This window comes from Ranitomeya imitator, chromosome 5 (genome assembly GCF_032444005.1).
Source record: "Ranitomeya imitator isolate aRanImi1 chromosome 5, aRanImi1.pri, whole genome shotgun sequence".
Taxonomy (NCBI): domain Eukaryota; kingdom Metazoa; phylum Chordata; class Amphibia; order Anura; family Dendrobatidae; genus Ranitomeya; species Ranitomeya imitator.
The window spans coordinates 711,412,882-711,436,221 of record NC_091286.1 but is presented as its reverse complement, the minus strand read 5'-3'; the positions used below and the strand labels follow the sequence as shown (position 1 = coordinate 711,436,221).

The 23,340-nt window shown below is 40.8% G+C and overlaps 1 protein-coding gene across 1 annotated transcript in view; it reads right to left on the bottom strand.

Annotated features, from left to right (window-relative positions):
• Positions 1–1,496: 1,496 nt before the first annotated feature.
• LOC138638917 (zinc finger protein 420-like) overlaps positions 1,497–23,340 on the bottom strand; it is a 116,534-nt gene continuing 94,690 nt past the window's right edge. Inside the window, exons 4-7 of the mRNA XM_069728665.1 lie at positions 7,475–7,666; positions 7,217–7,375; positions 6,864–6,987; positions 1,497–5,334 (exon numbers count right to left, since the gene is read on the bottom strand). Coding sequence (XP_069584766.1) covers positions 3,428–5,334; positions 6,864–6,987; positions 7,217–7,375; positions 7,475–7,666 — 2,382 coding nt within the window. The 3' untranslated portion in view covers positions 1,497–3,427. The remainder of the gene's footprint in view (positions 5,335–6,863; positions 6,988–7,216; positions 7,376–7,474; positions 7,667–23,340) is intronic.

Here is a 23,340-nt window from a genome sequence, read left to right as displayed (position 1 = left end):
TCCGCCACTAGGGAACAGAGGCTGTGAGAGAAAGGACCCGCTCCTCCGCCACTAGGGAACAGAGGCTGTGAGAGAAAGGACCCGCTCCTCCGCCACTAGGGAACAGAGACTGTGAGAGAAAGGACCCGCTCCTCCGCCATTAGGGAACAGAGACTGTGAGAGGAAGGACCCGCTCCTCCGCCACTAGGGAATAGAGAATGTGAAAGGACCCGCTCCTCCGCCACTAGGGAATAGAGGCTGTGAGAGAAAGGACCCGCTCCTCCGCCACTAGAGAATAGAGGCTGTGAGAGAAAGGACCCGCTCCTCCGCCACTAGAGAATAGAGGCTGTGAGAGAAAGGACCCGCTCCTCCGCCACTAGGGAATAGAGAGTGTGAGAGAAAGGACCCGCTCCTCCGCCACTAGGGAATAGAGAGTGTGAGAGAAAGGACCCGCTCCTCCGCCACTAGGGAATAGAGTGTGAGAGAAAGGACCCGCTCCTCCGCCACTAGGTTATAGAGCGTGTGAGAGAAAGGACCCGCTCCTCCACCACTAGGGAATAGAGGCTGTGAGAGAAAGGACCCGCTCCTCCACCACTAGGGAATAGAGACTGTGAGAGAAAGGACTCGCTCCTCCACCACTAGGGAATAGAGACTGTGAGAGAAAGGACTCGCTCCTCCACCACTAGGGAATAGAGACTGTGAAAGGACCGGCTCCTCTACCACTAGGGAATAGCGACTGTGAAAGGACCCGCTCCTCCACCACTAGGGAATAGTGTGAGAGAAAGGACCCGCTCCTCCACCACTAGGGAATAGAGACTGTGAGAGAAAGGACTCTCTCCTCCACCACTAGGGAATAGAGAGTGTGAGAGAAAGGACCCGCACCTCCACCACTAGGGAATAGAGACTGTGAGAGAAAGGACCCGCTCCTCCACCACTAGGGAATAGAGACTGTGAGAGAAAGGACCCGCTCCTCCACCACTAGGGAATAGAGGCTGTGAGAGAAAGGACCGGCTCCTCCACCACTAGGGAATAGAGGCTGTGAGAGAAAGGACCCGCTCCTCCACCACTAGGGAATAGAGGCTGTGAGAGAAAGGACCCGCTCCTCCACCACTAGGGAATAGAGGCTGTGAGAGAAAGGACCCGCTCCTCCACCACTAGGGAATAGCGGCTGTGAGAGAAAGGACCCGCTCCTCCACCACTAGGGAATAGCGGCTGTAAGAGAAACAGAGATAGAGGACACAAACACAATGGAACCAGATTTCCAACAATACATACACACATGACTGGTCCAGACATCTGACCCGTATAATACCCGTTACAATGTTTTTCTCTCAAACCATTGGTTCATGTGGAGAATCTGCCACCGGCACACCGGCTCTTCATGATGCACAGGAACAGCACATGTACCTATAGAGTGCTCGTCTGAACGAGCCCTGGGGAAACTAATCTCGGAGCCGTCAGGAGGACGGACACTCAGCTTATTACAAAGAAAGAAGACAGATTGCAGCAGACATGGAGAAAGTCTTCAATGCTTTATTCCATAATGATTACAATATTGTTCTAATATCCATGATGGTGAGTGGGAAGGTTCACCCTGATGTGTTTCTGGTGGACCTCCTTTAGTCACAGAGAATATCAGGGAATTATGGGATATATCATTTAAATCAACCAACCACCAATCATGAGAACCACGGAAAACCAAGTGGACATAGAAATTATAGGAATAAATGTAAAAAAATGCAATTAATACAGCGCTATATGGAATATGGACCAACTTCTAATCAGAGAACAATATCAATACTACATGTCAGTAATTACACATAGTATCATTTCTATAAGTCATTCCTATGGGTCGCTTCGCGTCCATCCTAATCCCGGACGTCTTCCTCAGTAACAGTGTTTCCACCAGTCTCCTCCTCTACCTGGACGATTAACTCAATTCCAAAGAATGTGAGACTTTGGATGTTCCCATTATGTGTCTCCAGAAAATGTCTGGTTACCCCTGAATGTGTCCTGTTGTTACTGGTAACGTTTGTAGATTTTTTTTTTCTTTTTTTCCCTCAGATGGGAAGTTCCACAGTCAGATATCCAAAACTATATGGAACTCAACTCCCAAAACAGCGTGCTGGTAACGTTTGTAGATATTCCAATATTCTTTTTTCAGTTTTCGGCTCGTACATCCCACATATTTAAGGTTGCATTAATTGCTTTGTACAGTATACAACATAATTGGTGTTACAATTAATAAGGGAATTCATAGTCCAGATGTCATTGATTTTCTGTGTCTTCTGTGGAAATTGACACGTTACATTTAGTGCCTGCAGACTTGAGAAACCTTTGATGGAAAGCCAAGCTGTTCTAAACTGTTCCCGATACATACTGGGGGACGGCATATTACCGAGGGGGCATCCTCTATTAGAGACTCATTAAATCAACAGGAAGTGAGAGCTGCGGCCGGCCGATCACTTCCTGTTATTTACTTATGTCCGAAGGCGGGGACAGTGAAGTCGGCGCTGATTGGGCGCAGAACTCATGTGACGTAACAACCTCACCTGAGCCCAGGAGAGAGCGTAGACACCGCTGAAATGTCATCAACGCGGGAGGTGAGCATACAGTGGTGTGAAAAAGTTTTAGCCCCCTTCCGGATTTCATATTCTTTTGCATGTTTGTCACACTTAAATGTTTGAGATCACCAGACAAATGTAAATATTAGACAAATATAACCCCAAAATGCAGTTTTTAAAAGATCATTATAATAAAGGGAAAAAGAAACCCAAACCTGCAGGGTCCTGTGTGAAAAGTGATTGCCCTCTCCCCTTAAAACATAAATTACCTGTGGTTTATCACATCTTTGGGAAGCTAAGCACACATTCCCTAGCCACCCCTAGGCCTGATTACTGCCACACCGGTTTTCAATAAATCACCTAAATAGGATCTGCCTGAAAAAGTGAAGGAGACTACAAGATCCTCAAAAGCTACACATTATGCCATGATCCAAAGAAATTCTGGAACAAGTGAGAAACAAATTAATTGAGTTCTATCAACCTGGAAAAGGCTATAAAGCTACTTCTAAAGTTTTGGGACTCCAACGAAACACAGTAACAGCCATTATCCACAAATAGCAAATACATGAAACTGTGCTGAACCTTCCCAGGAGTGGAAGGCCAACCAAAATTACCCTAAGAGCGCAGCAACGACTCATCCAAGAGACCACAAAAGACCCCCACAACAACATCCAAATTACTGCAGGCAAAAGTTCCAAGATGAAAACCACTGCTGAGCAATAAGAACAGAAAGGCTCATCTCAGTTTTGCCAGAAAAAATATTGATGATCCCCTAAACTTTAGGTGGATACTCTTCTACACAACGTTTTTAATAGAAAATAAAAAAAAATGTATAAACTCTTTGTAAAGCTTGAAAAAATGTTATGAATATATGTAAAAATGTTTCATATTAAACAGCTCCCCCCCTGTGCGCGACTTCTCTGATGACTATGAAGTTTGTCTTTGCTAATAAAGCATTTTCCACATTCTGAGCATGAGTACGGCTTCTCTACTGTGTAACTTCTCTGATGTTTCATCTGAAAGGATTCTTTTAAACAAACATTTTCCACACTCTGAACATGAGTTTTCTTATGTCTGAGAAGACTTGATTCATATATAAAACAGATCCCACATTCGCTACATGTAACTGGATTCTCTCCAGTGTGATCTTTTTGATGATCACTTAGCAGGGCTTCAGTATTAAAACATTTTCCACATTCTAAGCATGAATAAGGCTTTTCTTCTGTGTGCATTTTCACATGAGTCATAAGATTGAATTTACTTATAAAGATTTTTCCACATTCTGAACATGTATACGCATTTCCTGTGTGAATTCTCTCATGTGCGGTAAGATTTGATTTACAGCTAAAAACTTTTTGACACTTTGAACATGAATACGGCTTCTCTCCTGTGTGAATTATCATATGAGCAATAATATGTGATTTTTCTTTAAAACATTTCCCACATTCTGAACATGAATACGGCTTCTCTCCTGTATGAATTTTCTCATGCTTAATAAGATTTGATATTTGTGTAAAACTTTTCTGACATACTGAACATGAATACGGCTTCTCTCCTGTGTGAATTCTGTTATGTGTAACAAGATAGGATTTTTGAGTAAAACACTTTCCACATTCTGAACATGAAAATGGCCTTTCTCTTGTATGAATTCTCTGATGTTTAACAAGAAAAAGTTCGTCAGAAAAATATTTCCCACATTCTGTACATAATAACGGCATCTCAATTTTGTGTCTTTTCTCATGTAAAACCAGATTTGGTTTATCTTTCATGTGAACCCTCTTATGCTTATTAAGAGTTGATTTACGTAAAAAATGTTTCCCACATTCTGAACAGGAATACGGCTTCTCTCCTGTGTGAATTCTCTCATGTTTAACAAGATATGATTTTAGAATAAAAGATTTCCCACATTTCGAACATGAAAATGGCCTTTCTTTTCTATGAATTATCTGATGAATAACAAGAAGACGTTTGTCAGAAAAATATTTCCCACATTCTGAACATAAATACGGCATCTTAATTTTGTGTCTTTTCTCATGTAAAACCAGATTTTGTTTGCTTACAAAACATTCCCCACATTCTGAACATGAATACGGCTTCTCTCCTGTATGAATTTTCTCATGCTTAATAAGATTTGATATTTGTGTAAAACGTTTCTGACATACTGAACATGAATATGGCTTCTCTCCTGTGTGAATTCTGTTATGTGTAACAAGATGGGATTTTTTAGTAAAACACTTTCCACATTCTGAACATGAAAATGGCCTTTCTCTTGTATGAATTTTCTGATGTCTAACAAGAAGAAGTTTGTCAGAAAAATATTTCCCACATTCTGAACATAATAATGGCATCTTAATTTTGTGTCTTTTCTCATGTAAAACCAGATTTGATTTATCTTTAATGTGAACACGCTTATGCTTATTAAGATTTGATTTTCGTAAAAAATGTTTCCCACATTCTGAACAGGAATACGGCTTCTCTCCTGTGTGAATTTTCTCATGTTTAACAAGATATGATTTTAGAATGAAAGATTTCCCACATTTCGAACATGGAAATGGTCTTGTATGAATTCCCTGATGACTAACAAGAAGACGTTTGTCAGAAAAATATTTCCCACATTCGGAACATGAATACGGCTTCTCTCTTGTGTGACTTCTCTTATATTTAACAAGATGTTCTCGATGTACATTAAGGGTAATGAGGTTTTCTCTTGAAGACTGACACATGATAACTTCTTCTTTTACTTTACACTCTAGAGATAACACATTTTCTCCAGGACGATCACTTGCATTTTCTGTTAGAAATAAAAGACAGATTTCATTATTTTTTTAAATCACAACTTTAAACGTAAAGGCCCATCCATGTCCCACCTCTGATCTAGGATGGAGAATGTAGAAGAAATGTCAAGGAATTCAATGCACATTACGGGAAATCCCCCGATCACCGGGAAACAGAAGATGCAGAATCTGGAATCCTCCAATAGTTCCAACTTCCCCAGTAATTGTGTTTGAGAAGTACTCAATCATCAGGGGTAGCACAAAGGAGACCCCGGGACTTCCAGACCACGTCATATAGCAGACGTGCTGTTCTTCCATGATCATCAGTGCACATAAACACACAGGCAAAATCATGTTACCCCAATAACAATAATTACACTAACGATAATTACAGACACAAGTATGTACGGCCTGGGACAGCAGTGAGGCAATATTATATCTGCAAAAAAAAAGGGGAAGAAGCCAGCACTGCTTATGGTCAGAACGCAATAACTGAAGTGCAATTGCACATAAATTCTAACTGTATTTCAAATATGAGACATTTAGCAAACAATTGATCAATTCTTTGAGCTACCCCGCCACTTCACGGCAATCTCATAATGGGGCAGTCCTAATCTTCGTATTTTATTTACGTTGTGCCATTATGGCTTCCTGAATGTATAAAAAAAAAAAAAAAAAAGGACCACATTAAATGCGAACTGTACCTGGAGCATTTTCAGAATCACTCCCTTGGTGCCAGGAAAGGCAAGCGCAGGTAAAGGCCGATCAGGTCCAGTGTGGACATTTCAGATCTGGCTTCCACACTGCCAAACCCGCACCAAAGATGAAGGGTGAGACAGGCTGAGACACAGGTGCACAATTAACTTGAGCCTGAGGCGGGGCAGGGCTGCTGTGTGTGTGCACAGCAGCCTATCAATCACAGTGAACACAGAAAGAATGGCGCACATAACCCAGCGTGCACGGCAACAGTGGTGGTCAGCCACATACCAATGCAAAGCAAAAAAAAAGGGGAAGAAGCCAGCACTGCTTATGGTCAGAACGCAATAACTGAAGTGCAATTGCACATAAATTCTAACTGTATTTCAAATATGAGACATTTAGCAAACAATTGATCAATTCTTTGAGCTACCCCGCCACTTCACGGCAATCTCATAATGGGGCAGTCCTAATCTTCGTATTTTATTTACGTTGTGCCATTATGGCTTCCTGAATGTATAAAAAAAAAAAAAAAGGACCACATTAAATGCGAACTCTACCTGGAGCATTCAGGAAGCCATAATGGCACAACGTAAATAAAATACGAAGATTAGGACTGCCCCATTATGAGATTGCCGTGAAGTGGCGGGGTAGCTCAAAGAATTGATCAATTGTTTGCTAAATGTCTCATATTTGAAATACAGTTAGAATTTATGTGCAATTGCACTTCAGTTATTGCGTTCTGACCATAAGCAGTGCTGGCTTCTTCCTTTTTTTTTTTTGCTCAATATTATATCTGACATTCCCGACCACGGAAACAGTCAAAGAAATGACTAAGGTCTTCTCTTACCTGGTGATACAAGAGGCCGGAGCTCCTCCACGACAACGTCCTTATATTGATCCCAGTGTCCTTCTACATAATCCCACTCCTCCATGGAGAAATAGAGAGCGACGTCCTGACACCTGAGAGCAACCTGACAACCAATGAGACCGACATCACCCAGAATCCTCCAGTGTATACTGTATAATCTCCCAGCAGCCTCCTCTCCGCTCATCACCCAGAATCCTCCAGTATATACTATATAATCTCCCAGCAGTCTCCTCTCATCACCCAGATTCCTCCAGTGTATACTGTATAATCTCCCAGCAGTCTCCTCTCCGCTCATCACCCAGAATCCCCCAGTGTAATCTCCCAGCAGTCACCTCTCCAGTCAGCAGCTCAGTGATCTTGTTGACCAGTTCTAGGACCTTCTTCTCAGGTGTCGGGGAGTGCAGGGGTTCTGTGATGGGGCTCTTGCTCCGTCCTCCGGACATACAGGGGGTCACACGGTCACCGGACGTCTTCTTCACCACCGTGTGCTCCTGTGTACAGTGACAGACGCCGATCACCACAGATTCTATCCATCTTTTCAGTCCTGTTATATTAATAGAGATCAGAGTGATCTCATGGGAGACTCTCACCTTTCCCTTTAACAAGTCGATTATCTCCAGGGCGATGAGTAATATTCTTGTAGTCATGTCGCTTTTGTCCTGGTCTTTCCTTGTTGGGTCATTTTTCATCCAGACGTCCTGGTACTGATCCTTCTGTCCTTCCATGTACTCCCACTCATCCATGGAGAAATAGACAGCGGCATCCTGACTCCTGACAGGAACCTGACAAACACAGTTAGGTGCAGAAATCATTAGCCAGTGAGGAATCCTCGTGATTACAGCTTTGAACAAAATGGAAAAAAAAAAGGCATGAACCGCACCTCCAAAAATCATAAGTTGATCTAAAGCCATTAGTCAAATATTTATATAACTGAATATGAGGTTTTCAGTTTAACATTCTGATCAGACTGTATGAAGCCCACTGCCACGTCACGGCAAACCTCATAGTGGGTCCTACCGCCCTAACGGAGCGGAGCCGTGCAGCGACCACCGTCACAGCGGCAATGCATCAGCAAGGCGGATGACCTGTTGCCCCACAGCACCCATGCTGCGAGACTGAGCCCCCATGACTCCAGACCACGCGGCCCCACCAGCACAAAGCCACAGCAACAATGGCCGCCACACAGTACCAACACCAAAATGAAAGGAGCACGGAAACTCACCTTCCTCCAGCTCTTCAGTGAGAGCCAAAATGGGCTAGACCTCTTACTTTGCATTCTCCTGCCAATTAAAATCACCTGTGCCAAATGGGAGGAGTGCTGGCCCACAAAAAAGACTAGAACATGCTTTGCACAAAAAAGTAAAAAAAAGGCATGAACCGCACATCCAAAAATCATAAGTTGTTCTAAAGCCGCAAGGCAAAAATTTATATAACTGAATATGAGGTTTTCAGTTTAACATTCTGATCAGACTGTATGAAGCCCACTGCCACGTCACGGCAAACCTCGTAGTGACGGCCTGTGGGGCAACAGGCCGTCCGCCCTGCTGGTGCATTGCCGCTGTGGTGGTGGTTGCTGCACGGCTCCGCTCCGTTAGGGCGGTAGGACCCACTACAAGGTTTGCCGTTACGTGGCAGTGGACTTCATACAGACTGATCAGAATGTTAAACTGAAAACCTCATTCACTTACATACATTTTTGCCTAGCGGCTTTAGATCAACTTATGATTTCAGGAGGTGCGGTTCATGCTCTTTTTTTCCTTTTTGTACAAAGCATCTCCTGATTTCAGCTCTGCAAGTAGTTTGGATGTAAAATGAAACAACTGAGATGTGTTATGATCAGGTGGCCTAGGAGCAGCATGAAAACCTTCTCTGGAGTAGGTGGTAACTTATACTGACCGCAAACCCTGATCCTATCACCGCAACTAGAAGTAGCCGTGGGGTGTACCTAACAAAACCTAGACACCTCGACACAGCCTGAGGACTAAATACCCCTAAAGATGGAAATAGGAAAACTATCTTGCCTCAGAGTAGACCCCCAAAGGATAGGCAGCCCCCCACAAATATTGACTGTGAGTTGGAGAGGAAAAGACACACGCAGGCAGAAAACAGGCTTAGCAAAGGAGGCCACTTCTAGCTAAATAGAAAAGGACAGGACAGAGTTCTGTGCGGTCAGTAATAAAACCCTTCCAAAATATCCACAGCAGAAAATACAAAAACTCCACCATCTAACTAAAGACGTGGAGAGTATAACTGCAACTCCAGAGAATCCAACCAGACTGAGAAAAACAGCTGACACAGTCTAAGCTGGACAAATAGAAACAAAAGATCAGCACTGAAAATAAGCACACAGCAAGTGTGCTTCAGAAAAAGAAACAGACACTTATCTTTGCTGAACTGGCAGCTAAGCAGGTGAGGCCAGGCAGAGATCCAATACTTCCAAAGAAACATTGACAACTGGAAAGGGCTAATGAATCCTGCACACTTAAATATCCCAGTCAGAACAGCAATTAGCTGATACACCTGGCCAGTGCTGTGACTCAGAGACAACTGCATTCCCACCTACAACCACTGGAGGGAACCCAAGAGCAGAATTCACAACAGTACCCCCCCCTTGAGGAGGGGTCACCGAACCCTCACCAGGACCTCCAGGACGATCAGGATGAGCCAGATGAAAGGCACGGACCAAATCAGCAGCATGGACATCAGAGGCAAAAACCCAAGAATTATCCTCCTGGCCATAACCCTTCCATTTGACAAGGTACTGAAGCTTCCGCCTTGAAAAACGGGAATCCAAAATCTTCTCAACAACATATTCCAACTCCCCATCAACCAACACGGGCCGGAAGATCAACAGAGGGAACCACGGGCTCCACATATTTCCGCAACAAAGATCTATGGAAGACATTATGGATAGCAAAAGAGGCCGGAAGCGCCAGACGAAAAGACACCGGATTAATAATCTCAGAAATCCTATAAAGGACCAATAAACCGAGGCTTAAACTTAGGAGAAGAAACCTTCATAGGAACATGACGGGAAGACAACCAGGCCAGATCCCCAACCCGACGCCGGGAACCAACACACCGACGACGGTTAGCAAAGCACTGAGCCTCCTCCTGAGACAACACCAAATTGTCCACCACATGAGCCCAAATCTGCTGCAACCTGTCAACCACAGAATCCACACCAGGACAGTCAGAAGGCTCAACCTGCCCAGAAGAAAAACGAGAATGAAAACCAACATTACAAAAGAAAGGCGAAACCAAAGTAGCCGAACTAGCCCGATTATTAAGGGCAAACTCGGCCAATGGCAAAAAAGCCACCCAGTCATCCTGATCAGCAGACACAAAGCATCTCAAATAAGTCTCCAAGGTCTGATTAGTACGCTCGGTCTGGCCGTTTGTCTGAGGATGAAATGCAGAGGAAAAAGACAAATCAATGCCCTGCTTAGCACAAAAGGCCCGCCAAAACCTAGAAACAAACTGGGAACCTCTGTTGGACACAATATTCTCCGGAATAACATGCAAACGGACCACATGCTGAAAGAACAACGGAACCAAATCAGAAGAAGAAGGCAATTTAGGCAAAGGCACCAAATGAAACATCTTAGAGAATCGGTCACAAACAACCCAGATAACCGACATCCTCTGGGAAACAGGAAGATCGGAAATAAAATCCATAGAAATATGCGTCCAGGGCCTCTCAGGGATCGGCAATGGCAAAAGCAACCCACTAGCACGGGAGCAACAAGGCTTGGCCCGCGCACAAGTCCCACAAGACTGCACAAAAGAATGCACATCACGCGACAATGAAGGCCACCAAAAGGACCTACCAACCAAATATCTGGTACCAAAAATACCAGGATGACCAGCCAACACGGAACAGTGAACCTCAGAAATCACTCTACTAGTCCATCTGTCAGGAACAAACAGTTTCCCCACAGGACAGCGGTCAGGTTTGTCAGCCTGAAATTCCTGAAGAACCCGTCGTAAATCAGGGGAAATGGCAGAAAGGACCACCCCCTCTTTCAGAATACCGACCGGCTCTAAGACCTCAGGAGAATCAGGCAAAAAACTCCTAGAGAGGGCATCAGCCTTAATATTCTTAGAACCCGGAAGGTATGAGACCATGAAATCAAAACGAGAAAAAAACAAGGACCATCGAGCCTGTCTAGGATTCAACCTTTTGGCAGACTCGAGGTAAATCAGATTCTTATGATCTCAAGGCAATGTCGCCACTCCTCAAACGCCCACTTCATAGCCAACAACTCCCGATTGCCGACATCAAAATTGCGTTCAGCAGGCGAAAACTTATGGGAAAAGAAGGCACACGGTTTCATTAAGGAACCAACAGGATCCCTCTGAGACAAAACAGCCCCTGCCCCAATCTCAGAAGCGTCAACCTCAACCTGAAACGGAAGAGAAACATCCGGTTGACGCAACACTGGAGCAGAAGTAAAACGACGTTTAAGTTCCTGAAAGGCAGAGACAGCCGCAGGGGACCAATTCGCCACATCAGCGCCCTTCTTCGTCAAATCAGTCAAGGGTTTAACCACGCTGGAAAAATTAGCAATGAAACGGCGATAAAAATTAGCAAAAGCCAAAAATTTCTGAAGGCTCTTCACGGATGTGGGCTGAATCCAATCATGAATGGCCTGAACCTTAACCGGATCCATCTCCATAGACGAGGGAGAAAAAATAAAGCCCAAAAAGGAAACCTTCTGCACCCCAAAAAGACACTTAGACCCTTTCACAAACAAGGCATTGTCACAAAGGATCTGAAATACCATCCTGACCTGCTGCACATGAGACTCCCAATCATCGGAAAAAATCAAAATATCGTCCAAATATACAATCAAGAATTTATCAAGATAATCCCAGAAGATATCATGCATGAAGGACTGAAAAACAGATGGAGCATTAGAGAGTCCGAATGGCATCACAAGGTATTCAAAATGGCCTTCGGGCGTGTTAAATGCAGTTTTCCATTCATCACCCTGCTTAATACGAACAAGATTATATGCCCCCCGAAGGTCAATCTTAGTAAACCAACTAGCTCCCTTAATCCTAGCAAACAAATCGGAAAGCAAAGGTAAAGAATATTGAAACTTGACCGTGATCTTATTCAAGAGGCGATAATCAATACAGGGTCTTAAGGAACCATCTTTTTTAGCAACAAAAAAGAACCCCGCTCCCATCGGTGAAGAAGATGGCCGAATATGCCCTTTCTCCAAAGACTCCTTAATATAGCTCCGCATGGCGGCATGTTCAGGTACAGACAGGTTGAAAAGTCGGCCCTTAGGAAACTTACAGCCTGGAATCAAGTCAATAGACTGGACTTGGGCTCATCGAATACATCCTGAAAATCAGACAAAAACTCCGGAATTTCAGAAGAGGAAGAGGGGGCGATAGACATCAGAGGCACATCATTATGAACCTTCCAATCCAACACAGGATTATGTACCTGTAACCAGGGAAAACCCAGCACGATAGCATCATGCAAATTATGCAACACCAGAAATCGACAATCTTCCTGATGGGCTGGCGCCGTGCGCATGGTCACCTGTGTCCAAAACGGGCTTATTTTTAGCCAAGGGTGTAGCATCAATGCCCCTTAAAGGAATAGGGTTCTGCAAAGGCTGCAAGGAAAAACCACAACGCCTAGCAAAGTCAAAGTCCATTAAGTTCAAGGCAGCGCCTGAATCCACAAACGCCATGACAGAAAATGATGACAATGAGCAGATCAAGGACACAGATAACAGAAATTTAGGTTGTACAGTACTGATGGTAAATGAACTGGCGATCCTCTTTGTCTGCTTAGGACAGACTGAAATGACATGGGAAGCGTCGCCACAATAATAACACAACCTACTGAGACGTCTGAAACCTTGTCGTTCTGTTTTAGACAGAATCCTATCACACTGCATAGGCTCAGGAATTTGCTCTGAGGATAACGCCATAGCGCGCACAGTTCTGCGCTCCCGCAAGCGCCGGTCAATCTGAATGGCCAGAGACATAGAATCACTCAGACCGGAAGGCGTGGGAAACCCCACCATAACATCTTTAACGGATTCAGAAAGACCCTTTCTGAAAATTGCCGCCAAAGCATCATTATTCCATGTAGTCAACACAGACCATTTTCTGAATTTCTGACAATATAATTCAGCCGCCTCTTGCCCCTGAGACAGGGCCAACAAGGTCTTCTCAGCTTGATCCAGGGCCAACAAGGTCTTCTCAGCTTGATCCACAGAATTAGGTTCATCATATAATAATCCTAAAGCCTGAAAGGAGTCTAAATTAAGCAAAGCAGGATCCCCAGATTCCAGGGAAAATGCCCAATCCTGTGGATCACCACGCAGTCAGGGAGATGATGATTTTAACTTGTTGAATGGAATTGCCTGAGGATCGAGGTTTCAATGTAAAAAACAGTTTACAGTTATTTTTAAAACTCAAAAATTTGGACCTGTCACGAAAAAAAAAAAAAAACAGATGTAGGAATCTTCGGTTCTAAAGCAGGAGTTTGAACAATATAATCAGAAATACCCTGTATCCTAGCAGCAAGCTGGTCTACACGAGAGGCTAATTCCTGAACATTCATGCTAGCACAAGGCTCTTCAGCCACCCAGAGATAAAGAGGGAGAAGACAAAACAGAGTGAAGAAAAAAAAATGGCTCAAGACCTTTCCTCCCTTCTTCTGAGATGCATTAACTCATTGTTGGCCAGTAGTACTGTTATGATCAGGTGGCCTAGGAGCAGCATGAAAACCTTCTCTGGAGTAGGTAGTAACTTATACTGACCGCAAACCCTGATCCTATCACCGCAACTAGAAGTAGCCGTGGGGTGTACCTAACAAAACCTAGACACCTCGACACAGCCTGAGGACTAAATACCCCTAAAGATGGAAATAGGAAAACTATCTTGCCTCAGAGTAGACCCCCAAAGGATAGGCAGCCCCCCACAAATATTGACTGTGAGTTGGAGAGGAAAAGACACACGCAGGCAGAAAACAGGCTTAGCAAAGGAGGCCACTTCTAGCTAAATAGAAAAGGACAGGACAGAGTTCTGTGCGGTCAGTAATAAAACCCTTCCAAAATATCCACAGCAGAAAATACAAAAACTCCACCATCTAACTAAAGACGTGGAGAGTATAACTGCAACTCCAGAGAATCCAACCAGACTGAGAAAAACAGCTGACACAGTCTAAGCTGGACAAATAGAAACAAAAGATCAGCACTGAAAATAAGCACACAGCAAGTGTGCTTCAGAAAAAGAAAACAGACACTTATCTTTGCTGAACTGGCAGCTAAGCAGGTGAGGCCAGGCAGAGATCCAATACTTCCAAAGAAACATTGACAACTGGAAAGGGCTAATGAATCCTGCACACTTAGATATCCCAGTCAGAACAGCAATTAGCTGATACACCTGGCCAGTGCTGTAACTCAGAGACAACTGCATTCCCACCTACAACCACTGGAGGGAACCCAAGAGCAGAATTCACAACAGAGATGTAATCGAAGTGGAGACTTTCAGGATAATTAACCCCTTAGTGAAGTGCCAATTTGCAGCTTAATGACCGAGACAATTTTTACAATTCTGACCACTGTCCCTTTATGAGGTTATACCTTTGGAACGCTTTAACAGATCCCGGTCATTCTGTGATTGTTTTTTAATGACATATTGTACTTACATAGTAACATAGTAACATAGTTAGTAAGGCCGAAAAAAGACATTTGTCCATCCAGTTCAGCCTATATTCCATCATAATAAATCCCCAGATCTACGTCCTTCTACAGAACCTAATTGTATGATACAATATTGTTCTGCTCCAGGAAGACATCCAGGCCTCTCTTGAACCCCTCGACTGAGTTCGCCATCACCACCTCTTCAGGCAAGCAATTCCAGATTCTCACTGCCCTAACAGTAAAGAATCCTCTTCTATGTTGGTGGAAAAACCTTCTCTCCTCCAGACGCAAAGAATGCCCCCTTGTGCCCGTCACCTTCCTTGGTATAAACAGATCCTCAGCGAGATATTTGTATTGTCCCCTTATATACTTATATATGGTTATTAGATCACCCCTCAGTCGTCTTTTTTCTAGACTAAATAATCCTAATTTCGCTAATCTATCTGGGTATTGTAGTTCTCCCATCCCCTTTATTAATTTTGTTGCCCTCCTTTGTACTCTCTCTAGTTCCATTGTATCCTTCCTGAGCACCGGTGCCCAAAACTGGACACAGTACTCCATGTGCGGTCTAACTAGGGATTTGTACAGAGGCAGTATAATGCTCTCATCATGTGTATCCAGACCTCTTTTAATGCACCCCATGATCCTGTTTGCCTTGGCAGCTGCTGCCTGGCACTGGCTTCTCCAGGTAAGTTTATCATTAACTAGGATCCCCAAGTCCTTCTCCCTGTCAGATTTACCCAGTGGTTTCCCATTCAGTGTGTAATTGTGATATTGATTCCTTCTTCCCATGTGTATAACCTTACATTTATCATTGTTAAACCTCATCTGCCACCTTTCAGCCCAAGTTTCCAACTTATCCAGATCCATCTGTAGCAGAATACTATCTTCTCTTGTATTAACTGCTTTACATAGTTTTGTATCATCTGCAAATATCGATATTTTACTGTGTAAACCTTCTACCAGATCATTAATGAATATGTTGAAGAGAACAGGTCCCAATACTGACCCCTGCGGTACCCCACTGGTCACAGCGACCCAGTTAGAGACTATACCATTTATAACCACCCTCTGCTTTCTATCACTAAGCCAGTCACTAACCCATTTACACACATTTTCCCCCAGGCCAAGCATTCTCATTTTGTGTACCAACCTCTTGTGCGGCACGGTATCAAACGCTTTGGAAAAATCGAGATATACCACGTCCAATGACTCACCGTGGTCCAGCCTGTAGCTTACCTCTTCATAAAATGATTGGTTTGACAGGAGCGATTTCTCATAAACCCATGCTGATATGGAGTTAAACAGTTATTCTCATTGAGATAATCCAGAATAACATCCCTCAGAAACCCTTCAAATATTTTACCAACAATAGAGGTTAGACTTACTGGCCTATAAATTTCCAGGTTCACTTTTAGAGCCCTTTTTGAATATTGGCACCACATTTGCTATGCGCCATTCCTGCGGAACAGACCCCGTCGCTATAGAGTCCCTAAAAATAAGAAATAATGGTTTATCTATTACATTACTTAGTTCTCTTAGTACTCGTGGGTGTATGCCATCCGGACCCGGAGATTTATCTATTTTAATCTTATTTAGCCGGTTTCGCACCTCTTCTTGGGTTAGATTGGTGACCCTTAATATAGGGTTTTCATTGTTTCTTGGGATTTCACCTAGCATTTCATTTTCCACCGTGAATACCGTGGAGAAGAAGGTGTTTAATATGTTAGCTTTTTCCTCGTAATCTACAACCATTCTTTCCTCACTATTTTTTAAGGGGCCTACATTTTCAGTTTTTATTCTTTTACTATTGATATAGTTGAAGAACAGTTTGGGATTAGTTTTACTCTCCTTAGCAATGTGCTTCTCATGATAGTCATTAAATTTCTTTGATATTACTTGCGTTTATTTATGAAAAATCGGAAATATGGCAAAAATTTTGAAAATATTGCAATTTTCAAACTTTTAATTTTTATCCCCCTAAATCAGAGCGTCATATCGCACAAAATAGTTAATAAATTTCAAACATGTCTACTTTACATCAGCACAATTTTGAAAACAATTTTGTTTTGTTAGGATGTTATAAGGGTTAAAAGTTGACCAGCAATTTCTAATTTTTCCAACAAAATTTACAAAACCATTTTTTTAGGGACCACCTCAAAATTGAAGTGAGTTTTGGGTATTTTCTGTTCTATTGACCCCCCAATTGTGACACCATTCAAAAAACTGCACCCCTAAAGGTGCTCAAAGCCACATTCAAGAAGTTTATTAATCCTTTACGTGCTTCACAGGAACTAAAGCAATGTGGAAGGAAAAAAATAAACATTTAACTTCAGAACCCAATTTTTTTTTATTTTCACTAGTGTAAAAAGAGAAAATGAACCACAAAATTTGTTGTGCAATTTCTCCTGAAAATGTCGATACCTCATATGTGGGGGTAAACCACTGTTTGAGTGCACGGCAGAGCTCGGAAGGGAAGGAGCACCGTTTGACTTTTTAATCTCAAAATTTTGAGATGCCATGTTGGGTTTGAATATGTGCCTAAACAGCAGAAACCCCCCACAACTGACCCTATTTTGGATACTACACTCCTCAAAGATTTTATCCAGGGGTATATTGAGCAATTTGAACCCACAGGTATGACACAGAATTTGATAATATTAGGTCGCCATATTGAAAAAGTTTGTTTTTTTTTCACAAAAATCTTGTTTTAGACATGAACTTTTTTTTTATTCAAATAAATTTTTATTAAGAATAACAAGGCAATTAACATGTTACATTTACATTTTCAATATAGAGTATTTCCCCCCCCTCCCCCTTCAAACAGCCCCCTTCGATCCTAAAGCCCCCCACCCCCACCCCACAAAGCAGCTCATCTTGTTAATTACTACCATCATTAAAACAATAGAGTATCTAATCCCTCAACCATTCGTATAAGCCACACTTCACATTACTATCCCATAGCAATCCATGGAGACCACATTTTATTGAACGTTTCAGTTTTCCCTTTCTTCTTATAAATCCCTTTTTCTAGTGTCAGGCCCTGTTTCACATACTGGAGGAACTCTCCTCTTGACGGCGGCTCTTCCCTAATCCAGTTTCTAGCTATCACCTTCCTAGCCATATACAACAATCTGGCTATAGCTATCTTTAGGTGTTTATCCACTCCAATCTCATCCACGCATCCCAACAAACAGACAACTGGATCCCTTGGCACCGTGCATCCATACGCACCTTCCATACGACTCAAAACTACCACCCAGAAGGCAGCCAACCTCGGACATGTCCACATCATATGGAAAATGTCTGCATCCGTAGACTTACACCTCGGACATTCAGAGTCATTACGCAATCCTGCCTTATATAGCACCATCGGAGACCTATAAACTCTGTGTATCACATAGAGCTGTGACAGTCTATACGGTTCACTCAGCGACAGTCTTGGGATCCATTCCAACACCGACTCCCAAGTCTCGTTATTAGGGTTGAGCGACCTTGACTTTTTTAGGGTCGAGCCGGGTTTCGCGAAACCCGACTATCTCAAAAGTCGAGTCGAGTGAAATCGGCCGATTATGGCAAAAAGTCGAGGATCGACCGAAACACGAAACCCAATGCATCTCTCTCTCTCTCCTCCGTCCGTGAACTGAAAAGCTGGTGTTACACAGTGCAAATCGCTACAGCGCACAAGCGACAACATGGCGATAGGTCTTAGGGGCGTGGACGCCTATGTCATCACTCTGCCCACGCCCCTTCATTGGCTGAAAAAATGGCGCCAAGCGCGTCATACGAAACGCGACTTTGGCGCGAAAGTCGCGTACCGCATGGCCGACTGTTAAATATTAATTATTCTTATTTTTATTCTGTACTGAGCACATTGCTTCTTGCTGACACTATCAAAAGCTATTTCTGTGTATGTAGCTCAGAGTATAAGTTAACTCCATATACAGAAGACACGTGATCAGTGTTGAACATACATAAACGTCTCTTAGGAGGGTGTGGGGGGCTTTTTGTCACGTGGGACGGTCACCTCCCTTCCTTCACCATCATTCTCCATGGACATGAGACAAGACACGAGGAACAACAGCTGTTAGCTACTCCATGCCATGATGACTTCAGACTTTCACACAGACAGATGACTTCTACCATTCTACCTTTTAAAGATGAGTAACAGGAGAAGCGCTGATATCTACACATGGACACTCTGTTTGTAATTGTTTCATCTACCTTTTATGTTTTTGCTGCGATGGTGGATAACTCAATAAACCACTATACTTTCGTCAGAATATCATGACATTATTCTTTTAAGAATAACGCACCTGGTTAAGTCTTGATTAGATATTTTTGCGCAATAACGATTTTTAACATTTGGCCTAGCCAGCCAGTTTTGATTTTTTGTGCTATTTTTGCGTGAATTTCCTTCTTCTTGCACACGGGGGAAGACAGAAGAGTTCCGCTAGATTGTGCAAGTATTCAGGAATTCCACTTCAAAACTTCAAGTCACAAAGAACTCATACAAGAACCTACGAATTACGAAGACTTTAACAGGTGTCAGACGGATTGACAGCAAGCACTGGTAGTGCTGAAGATAGATGTGCTAAAAATAGCCGTGCTGAAGTCCGGAACCCAGCGTTGTAAAAGCAAAGGGATTACAAGCTGAGATTTCAAGGTAAGACAAATGGATTTGATAAATTCATATGCTAAATCAAGTCAGATAGAATTTGTAAGTTTGTACGGATCTAGCTTAGAAATATTTTGGTCTAATTTATTTGCAGAATGCAGAATAGCGAATTCGAATTTGAATTTAGATTCTAAGCTAATGTCTAAGAAAAAAGAAAAAGAGCAACTGAAAAATATTTTACATATGGTTTATGTATTTAACGAGTTTGTGACAGAGAAGTCCAAAAAAGACAGTGTAGAAAGAATTTCTAAGGAAACGAATGATGTTCCCAAGATTGACTGTAATGAGAAGAGTGAGAAAGATGTGACGCACGTATCTGTGATGACGATGACCACCCAAAGTGACATTGACTTTGTGACACAAGATGAAAAACAAGATGGAGGAAGTGAAGGAGACATGACAATTGACAAAGATGATCTACGAGGGACAGATGTACAAGGGCCACTAAAAATAGACGACTCAGAGGCCCAACTCCAACTTAAATCTAGGAAAATCCTGCTAAAATTATGCAAAACCATTCCTGCATATGATGACAAAATCCATGTGTGCAGAAATTCAGAGATATTTGAAAGTTTTGCTGATAAGTTTGATTTGACTAATCAGGAGAAAAATAATTTGTTTAAAATTTGGCTGCCAGTAACTTTTATGAGAAGATATTCATTAGAAATGCAGAATGAGGAGTATGAAAATATGACTGATGTAGAAAGATTAAGAATTTTGATTTTCTGTGGATTAAAAGAAAATTATCCAGATCTTGATATTCTTCTAAAATTGAAGATTGGCCAGAAAGAATGTACTTTTACATTCATGTCCATTTTTGAAAGGATTTATAAATTGGTCTGTACGAATTTGAATCAGCAATCCATGATAAATTGTTTTGTAAACAAGTTTAAATTCTTAAATCCTGTATCTCGTATAATTGCTTCACAGAAAAATTCCTTATACGAATGCGCAAAATCCCTAGATTTTTCTAGAAAACACGAGAATCTTGAAAGGAAAGCAAATCACACTAAGTTTTTGAAACCAGGCAGAATTCAATCTTATCAAAAGCCAAAATAAAAATCTCCAAAACTGATCCAAAATCACATCTATGAAGTACGAAGAAAATTACATATTTGCTACAAACCCTATGAAAAGATTCAGGAGTCTATTAAAGAAATTTCTCTGAAAGATTTAAAATCTGAAGGCTCAGATCTGTCTCTAAAGATGGCGGAGACTGACAGACGGAAGCAGGTGAGTATCCCAGGGGTGAGCTCAGCTGAACACTCCATTATCACAGCAGCTCTTCAAAGAGTCCATAGGGTTAAAACTGACCTTACTAAATTTAGCATTTCAGCAGATTATCGACAAACAGCCAAATTTTGGGATAGGAATTGGCTAAAAATTAATTATATTATATGATGAGTTATACAATGTATTATTTATTAATGTAATTTTTTTATTCAATATAATTCTGCAGTTATATATATTAATATAATATACAGTAAATACTGTAGCATATTTGTATAAGTAGAGATTATATTAACTGCATTTTTATATATATAGTGAAATAATTAAAATTTACTCCAGTAAAAAATATTTAGAATTACAATTAAATACATTTATTAAATATATACATATGTATAAGATATTTAAATTATTTTGTTTTGAAATAAATATGAAATTAACCTTTATCTTTTATTTTCCCTTAGAATTTTACTTTCAAAGCGAGGATTGAACAAAAAATACCTGTTTCATGAATTTATGTCTTATTCACACAGGAAGCTATATTAACTGCATGATTTATATATATATATATATATATTTAACACTTAAAATAATATATCTAATAACCTAAAAATGTGTGTACTACATGTTTTTCTGTAACATTATGTTTTTTTTTTCCTCCCACTGCATGGTGCATGACGTGACATATGTGAGTTAAGGAATATCATATAGCCTTGTTTTTTAATTTTAGGAATTTTCCTCAGCCTTTACTTGCAAATGGATTCCTGTACCGAAATAGCGTTGAAACATTCAACTCGGGTTTCTTGTAAATGGGTCCAGTCCTTTCTATAGGTTAAAACATAGTGTTAGATAATATTTGGGGAATATTCAAAGGAATATTAGAATACTAAATTTAATAGATTACAATGCGCATTGATTGATAATTAGGATACAATATTTTGGGTTAATATACATGTTTTTTATTCTTTGTATGTGAAATGTATTGTGAACGTCTATGTGAGTCACATGTGACAGGTGAGAGAACATATGAGCAGCTGCTGAGTGAATTTGACATGAGATGTGATGTAAGAGTGACCAGAGCGTGGTATGTGGAATGTGGAATGTGGATGCACAGTTTGACTGAGGCCTCATGATTTATGGTATGTTTGAAAGAAGAAGGAAAAAACAACAACTTTGTGTTTAATTTAATAATAGCATTCAGTTAAATTATTAGAATATTAAGATATATTTAAATATTATTATGCAACATATATTTCTTTGGTGATTATTATTTAATAAGTACAATAATACATCAATATGATTTTTCTAGAAAACCTACATTTAGAATAATTTTTCCAAATTATAATTTTTTCATATTCAGTGTTTTTTTATGGTTACATAGATGAGTACACATCTTCAAACAAATATAAGTCATAAAGCTGATATGACAGTTATAAAAATAATGATTTTTCACTTGGGTTTTTACAAATAAATTTTTTCATAAAATAATATTTTTTGATATTAAGGGGGAAATGTGTTTTTGATCCTGATCACATCATCACATTTCATCAATACCTCTTTTTCTCACATTTTAATAAAGAAGAAATATTAATAAGGTATTATTGGGTATAATAACAATAAATATTATAAAAGTCATTTTTTTCTCTAATGAAGGGTATTATATGCAAAGCTGCATAATTTCAATATTTTGGTGATCCAAGGTTATGACAACATCTACATGGGGAAAATATTAAGGGAATGTGTTACTGAGACATAATCTCAGCATTTGTCATCAACATAGAAAGGCCTTATTTTTATTTTTTATTCTCATTTTTATTTTTCATTTTTTTCCACTTTTCTTTCAATTTTTATTTTTCATTCTTATTTTTCATCAAGGAAAAATCTATATTTCATAAAGTAATGTCTAATACAAGAATATTGCTTGATCAAATATAGTGATCATATGGTTTCATTATATAAGAAATGTTTCAATTCCTGAGTTAAATACAACAATTCTTTCACTCATTCATTCATTCATTCATATATATATTCTTATTTTGGTTCATGGCTATACATACTTACATATTATTGGTCTACTGAACATAAATTAATAAAGTTTTAATACTAAATATCAGCACTTGTTACATAAAAGACACACTGACATCTATGGGTTCAAGAAGAAATTACACCTACGACATAAAAATGTCCAATCACATGAAGAATATGGTAAATAATATATCATTTATTATTATTATTATTATTATTTTATTTTCTAAATATAAATTTCATATTAATATAATTTAATAATTATATGGATATTATTGATTGCTATGGTACGCTGTGATGTTATAAGTTAGGGAAAAGAACCAGATTTGGTATAGAATAGGGAATGAAGACTTCAATCAAGATACCGGAGATACGTTAATAAAGACTTTACATTTTTCTAAATTCAATTGATTCTTAAAAATTGCAAGAAGAAAAGCCGTTATCCAGAAGTTCCACAAGGTAACAATGCTATGATTTCTGAGTAATAATAGACTGTGTCAAATACAATTCATGTCACCACTCACAACTACAGCATCCATCACTGACAACTGAGTACAGTATCAAAGATGAACGGTGTTATCACGTTCCAGTGGTTTCCTATCACCTATAAGACTTCCATGAAAGCTGGTGAACACTCAGGTAATTGTCAGGACGCTACAACCCTGACATGTGTCCTGTGCACTAAGGACTGGTTATGGTGCTATGTTTGGCAAGGAAGAGTCAATGTAACCCTTGCTGTGCTGACCAAAGACGTCACACCTGTCCCAAGACCAGTGCGGATGATATGAGGATTCCAGATGATTTCCAAGGCGAGCCAATGTAAGTCCAGGTCTCTAAAGGTGACACT